Source organism: Pteropus vampyrus, unplaced genomic scaffold (assembly GCF_000151845.1).
Source record: "Pteropus vampyrus isolate Shadow unplaced genomic scaffold, Pvam_2.0 Scaffold146, whole genome shotgun sequence".
Lineage (NCBI taxonomy): Eukaryota > Metazoa > Chordata > Mammalia > Chiroptera > Pteropodidae > Pteropus > Pteropus vampyrus.
The window spans coordinates 1,807,438-1,814,598 of NW_011888927.1; the positions used below are offsets into that span (position 1 = coordinate 1,807,438).

At 41.3% G+C, this 7,161-nt stretch overlaps 1 protein-coding gene across 1 annotated transcript in view; it reads right to left on the bottom strand.

Annotated features, from left to right (window-relative positions):
• LOC105298172 (aldehyde oxidase 4-like) overlaps window positions 1-7,161 on the bottom strand; it is a 56,295-nt gene that overhangs the window by 47,364 nt on the left and 1,770 nt on the right. The window contains 1 exon segment of the mRNA XM_011369253.1: window positions 1,839-1,973. Coding sequence (XP_011367555.1) covers window positions 1,839-1,973 — 135 coding nt within the window.

Genomic DNA, 7,161 nt, shown 5'->3' on the forward strand with positions numbered 1-7,161 from the left:
ACCAAGGTTTCTTGCTTAGAGAGCTCCAATTTTCACAAGTAAATGAATTCATTGATAAAAAGTGAGAAGCAATCTTTATAGACCCAAACTGCCTTATCTGAAACTCCCAGAGCCAGGTAAATTTCTGAATACAAAATTTTCCATATTTTGCAAAATAAACTAGCACTCTCGAGTGGGGCTAGGGCAGCACCTTGTAATCCAACACATTGCTATTTCCTCAGTGCAACATCTGAATATTCACACTATGTGAGATACATGAAGACTACAGAGAGCCTCCTGCCAGAGAGATAGTATTTGCATCCAAATGAGGTAGGAAAAAAATCTGTTGAGTGCAGAGTTGCGGACAATGAATTCTGGACTTCTGTTAAGTTATTGCTGTGAAGGTGGTACGTGTATAAAACTTAGAAAAATCCCCTTGGGAGGTTTACCTTTCCCTGATTCAGCAATGTACCTTCTTATGGGATTAGGGATTAGTTTAATAACCACGGTTCCTGAGCCAGTAATGCCAACAATCACTGTGTACCTTTTCCTCATGACGTTTGCATATTTTCACAAAGGGAGAACATATAATATATGTAAATCTCCTGCTTTAGGTTCTATAAGAATTTCCTGAAATTTGCTCTGGACCTTTTCTGGATGAGATTTAAAAAGGATTTCATGGGTGTAGGTCATAACCGGCTTGGGTAGAAGTTTAGACTAGCTTCACCTTAGAGATTGTTCCCATGGAGATATAATACTGGGTCAGGACACCCCTGGAGTAAAGAGCTGAGGGAGTCTCTGCAGAGGTCCAGAGGGGCTGTAATCCCCCTCCTCTGTTTTCTAGTCCCCAGTCTGAGATAGCTCTTCCTGCTCAGGCAGGCAGGTCAAGCTTTCCACTTTCAGGGAGAGGACCGAAAGCCATGTGAGTAATACCTTAAAGCGCCACTGAACACGGCAGAAAAGGCAAAGAAACCCTTTCTCCTGCCTTTGGAATCCAGAGCTGTCTGGCTCAAAGATGGGTGGAAGATACTTTTCTTAAAACAGCTCTGTGATGCACATTTTAATGCTCCTTGGGTGAAAAATAGATTCAACTAGCTCTTTCGCCCTCTGATCATCAAATGATTTGTTTGATGTCTACTTCCTCCACTCCCACCAGAACTACCTCTCTCAGTTACTTCTGTATTCTGTTGGCTTGTCTTAAAGCTCATTATTAGGTAAGGTTGCTGGATGAAATATAGGACACCTAGTTTAATCTGAATTTCAGATAATTAGTGAATAATATTTTAGGATAAGTATATCCCATGCATTCAAATTTAAATTTTAATTTTAAATTTTAAATTAAATTAAATTTTAAAAAAATTTACATTTTTATTTGTTAAAACTGGCAACCCTACTGAGGTCAAATACAAACAATATTATATCAGAGTTTATTTTTTGGTCTTTTAAGTAGAAGAGCTTTTTCAATGTCGCCAAGATTCACAGCCTTACAGTATAGCCAGAAGGTAACCTGATACTAAATGCTGGCAGTTGTGTGCAGTTGACCCTGGAATTTCCGTTGGGATTTGGTCATTCATCAATGAATTAATGTGTCCTGCCATATCAGACAGGGAATGTGACATTGGGGTCAAACTTGATCCTTTGCCTCAGGATCTCATTCCTCCTTCATCTCTTGCCGCAACCTCCCTCTGACAACTCTTTACATCCATCAAAATAAACTTCTTTTAGTTCCTCAGAAGCACTATATTCTCTCATGTCTGCCCTTATTCCCTGTACTGCTGACTGGAATACACTTGCCACCAAACCTTCAGTTCAACCTTTGTCTCTCCCTTCCATTCCCAAGCCCGATGTGAGTGCCCTACCTGTGTCCCCACAACACAGCACTCATCACACTTGCTGTCACCTCTTTCCTGGCTGTCTTCCTTTTCTAAGCTGAGGGCAGAAGCTGTGTCTTCTAGCTTACATCTGAACACCTGGTGCTGAGTAAAATTGGTTAGCTGAATGAAGAATTGTTTTGAAAACTGCAAGAAGTGTTAGGGTTTCAGTGGTGGGTATGTGAAGGTGTGGGGAAACAAGGACAGATGTTTAGGGAGCCTCTGAGAGATCCCATTTCCCCAGTTTTATCCTAGAGCCAGGATCTCATGGAGATTAAGCAGCTTTAAAATGACACACCCTTCTCGCCTCAAGTAACTGTGGACCATTTACTCTTAGTGATGCATTACCTGGTTCCGCGAATCAAATTGCTTCACACCAAGCGAGGAGGTGTGAAGAGGTGGGAGAAATGACATATGATCTCACCCCAGCAGGTCTGGGCCAGGCAGCTGCAGTGGGTGGTGTGACTTAGTAGGAGGCTGTGACCTTGGGAAGAAGTGAAATGGTGAAAGGGAAGGGGGATGCCCCCAAACAAATTTGGCTCCTTGTGTGACTGTCTTCCATTCTGGGAATGATACCTAAGCCAGGCACCAAGTCAGCAGCAAATTGGGGTTTTGTGGAAGCCTGAAGTTTTTATAATATTAGAGACCCACCTTCAGGAAAACAAAACAAAATAAAACATAAAATTGTTAATGTAAATTGCATACAGGGCCTTGGAAGGGGCCAGGGGAGTCATGTGAAAAGTGAAGTGGGCTGGTAGCTGGTACGTGCATGTGGGCGCTAACTCTGGCAGGAAATCTGCGTGGTTATCCACAAATGTTCCCGAGACTCATCCACTTGAGGAACAAGATAAAAGTAAAGCCTCTGAATTCATCCTAGAACTGTTGACTCTGTAAACAGAATTTGGGGTCTGGAAGTCTCCGGTGACTCTTACTTACTCAGAACGACTTATTTATTATAGTAGGCACCAGAAAAGAGGTGACACCAGGGAGATGGGAGAAATGGGAGGTTGGGGTGATTCTGCCTAGAGCCGCTTCTGACCATGCTTACTCAGGAGTCTATGCATTTTCAGCTTGCTCCTAATATAGATGACTTTCTTCATTTTAGAGAAAACATAATGCAGTGTGTAGTGGATTTAGAAGTGACATAAAGGAGAAGCGATAGGGTGTGTTTACTAACAGTGAGATTTTGAAGCTGGGTATATGGGAGATGGTGGAACTAGTGAGGGAAGATTTGACCTGTTTTTGGCTCTTCTTTGTTTTTCAGCTATAAGCCCGATTCCTGGAATAGTGAGTAGAATAAGGACAGTAGAGGATTATATAGGCTAGAGTAGTAAAATGATGAGGTAGGAAACCAGATTGCAAGAGGTTACACAGAAGATGAGGCATCAGGCACATCTTTTTATTAGATAAGTTTGGCAAGGAAATAACAGGGAGAAATAAGGTGGTGTTTTTGGGTGTGTTTGCTGGGAGGCAAAAAGATAAAAATGGAGAAGGAAGTAAGGATCCTGGAGAGAGAGAAGATAATATTGTCTTGTACACCACTGAATCCTCAGAGCCTAACATAGTGCTTGGCTTTTAGTAGGTGCTAGATATACATTTTAATTTACTATTCTGAAATAATTATAGTCTCTTAAGTTATTATTCTGAAATAATTATTGTCTTTATAGGAAGTTGCAAAAGTAGTACAGATAGTCTGTGTGCCTGTCCCCCAGCTCTCCCCAATAATGACATCCCACATAACTATAGTACAACATAGTAAAACCAGTAAACTGGCATCAATACTACGTGGATAACCAGATTACAGGGCTTATTTAGATTTCACCATTTATATATGCACTCATATTATGTGTGCAATTTTGTCTCATAGAGCTGTGTAACCACTGCCACAATCACTTGGTGTTACTCCTTTATAGTTGCACCCAAACTCAATAAATTTTTTTTTTGAATATTTACTGAAGATCTTGGAGGAGCGAGAGGTGAAAAAAGTCCAGATCTGAGGTGAAGATCTGGAAGTGCATTAGCTATACTTTGGAATTTTGAAATATGTTTATTAAATCATGTTTTCTCCACTAAGGATTATGAAAAAGTATGAGCGACAAGTCAATGAAGGGCTCTTGTGGGAAACTATTGTCAGTGACGTGCATCCATGAGGAATTGATGGGACAGTTTTACATTCACGATCCTGAATATAAAACCGTCATCAGGGTGACCGTGGGGCTCAAAGTCATCAAGTTATTTGTAAAGTTAGCACACTCATAGTTCACTGGAGGGTTCTTTTGGTTTTGCTCAGGTGAAAAAATACAAGAACTAAAGTACAGATCTATCACTTTTAGATTCATTCTCTGAACTCCAACTAGACGCTACAAACTGAACACGAGGTTATTTACCCAAAGCATACACAAGGTGACCTTCTTCAGAAGTCTTAGCATGTTCACTTTTTACCACCCAATCCAGAACCATGGCAGTAAAGCATAAGGATACGGACTTTCCTCAGGTAGAATAGTAGGTTTACTTCAGGGTCAGCATTCTTCTGTATGACCTACATAGTAACATGAGAGAAGGAGTTTAGGAAGGTAACGCCAACACGTTATGGCAACTCATTGTTTTACATAAATGGTGGCTTCACAGGAGGGAAATAACAAAGGAAAATTTTTTTAAACATGTGGAACCAGAATTTTGAAGAAATTATGGAGCATTATTTCAATGTCTCTGAATTTTTTAATATATATGACAATTATAAATTCTGGGTTGTTTTTCCTTAGAGTTATCTGGAAAGAACCCTGATGGAGAAATGGATACTTAGATTCCAAAATCAATTCAAGATAACTCATGGCCATGGAAAGTCATGAAAAAGGTTAGCCAGAAATGATTTCCTAAGGGAGTCATTATGTCATAAGGGCGTATGTTATCAGGAAGCCACTCCTTTCTCCACCCTTTCTCCCCCAGTGAAATGGAGGTGCCAGCAGATGAAGGAAGAACAGAAGGGAGCACGAATCTCCACTCTGCCTCTCATGTTGTGTTCCAGGCTGCTACTGCCAATAGATGAAGCTGGCACACAAGACAAAAGCTACCTGCCCAGGCAGAACCTCAGATAATTATAGTCAGGCAAGATTAGAGAGAATTGGAGAGAAATTTACCTAAAAATGTAGCACAGAACCCAGAAAAAGATGGCATCATTCCACTAAAAGTGTTTTTACTTTTATCACCCCAGAAAAAGCAACAAACCATGTTATTTTTCATAACTGCCTCTTATTTCCAAGCCTCCTTCCCAATCCTCAGAGGATTTGAGTAGCCACAGATGAGGTTAGCACCCATTATGATATTGAAGAATCAAGGTTCCAAATGAAGGAGAAGGCAAGAAATTAATCAAAAGCTGCCAAGTGCAATTCTGACATATCAAGTATATAGTATTCCCAGCCATTTAAAATAAACATTTCAGTAATCATATGAGAAATACTGGTTGTACTATTAGTTGCACTCACAAAATTGTACTGGTTTTGGTGCCTTCTGTTTTTTTTCCCAATAATTTATAGATACTCAGGAAATAAATTTCTTTTTAGTAAGTATATGAAAAGAGGAGCAATCTCACTAGTAACTAGAGAGATACAAGTGAAACCCACAACGAGACACCACTTTACACCAATCAGGTTAGCAAACCTTAAAAAGTCTGTTTCCATGTCTTGGCTACTGTGAATAATGCTGCAATGAACACCAGGGTGCATATATCTTTACGCATAAATGTTTTAAAATTTTTGGGGTAGATACCAGAAGAGGGATTGCTGAGTCATATAGTAATGCTATTATTAATCTCTTGCAAGATCTCCATACCATTTTCATAGTGGCTGTACCAATTTGCAGTCCCACCTCTCCACTTGTTATTACTTGCTCTGTTGATGGCAGTCATTCTAACAGGTGTGAGGTTGTATCTCGTTGTGGGTTTGATTTGCATTTTCTGAATAACTACTAAAGTTGATTTTGGTGTTTTTGAATGCTGGTTCGTCTATAAAATGGAACCCTCAGTTCTGCCGAGTGGCTGGCCAAGAATTCCTCAGCATTCTTTGGCCACGCCATTGCTACCTGCCACAGGAGCTAAAGCAAACTTCCACATGGAGGGCTGGATAACATTGCTTTTCTCTTCTTCGGGAATGGGCTCTTTCTGAGACAATTTTCCGTGGGTCTGTTGGACCTGAGAAACAGTACAGGCCTCCTACCTATCCCAGTGCTCACTGCCTCAGCTGCAGCTCCAGAGACAACTGGTCTCCGCAAAGGGCAATTCTATTAGTGGATCCCATACTGCCGTTGTAATGAAACGAGTTATTTTTTAAGGCTTTTATCCTTTGGAGTTGGAACAGAGCAAAGACTGACAAGGTGGCTGTGTCCGCAGCGCTCCTCCCTCTCTACCCCTCCCGAGGGGGGCCATTTGTTCCTCCCCACTGGTCTCTGCTTTCCTTCGTTGGGTACTGGTGGGGAGGAAACAAAAGGAAGACAGAGTTGGGGAAGATAGATGAGCCAGGTGGGGTCAGAATTTGGTGAGTTTTGGAGAAAGAACATTTGCAGGGCTTTAGGGAATTAGGAGGAAACAGGCTTTCTAGAAGTGTCGTGATGAATTATTTAACGTTCTTCAAAGACACAGAGGTTGGCAAACACACTAACATTATTTTTGGTTACCAGACTATTTCTTCATGCTGCATGGTACACGGACCCGTGGGAATAGGAATTGGGCTGCCCAGGACCAGAACATTTATTTGGATCCTAGAGTACTTTGTTGGAGGGACAGCCAGTCATGTTCCCTGAGGAGGACCCTATGAGAGTAACACTGCCTCTTATTGGCACTTTTAGCTCCAGGCCTCGCCCCATCTGGGGGCTCACCTGCCTGCTGTCCTGGATTCTGCCTTCTGCTGGGCTGACTTAGCCCAGTTTAGGGGTCCATGAGAATGTTTTCTTTTCTTTTAAAATCAGAATTAAAAAAAAAAAAAACAGCCTAGATGATATTTGTTTTTGTACCAATGCAGTTGTAAAATATATTTTTTAATATTTATGAAGAAGCCCGCAAAGGCAAAAGTCCCCCAAATGGGCCCCAACCTGCATCACCTCCCTAAATGTAGGGCCCACTATGACTGGGACAAGTTGAATTCAGGGGCGAAATGTTGGCAAAAATACTTGACCACAGACCTAAGCCAAATGATTTAACTTTGCTTTTAATGAAACCGGTGTGGTAATGATCTTCATCTGCCTAATTCCTCGATCCGTTGCTCAAGTATCCTGAATTCTGGTGGCCGCTTCAAACCCCAGCACGTCAGCATAATTAATC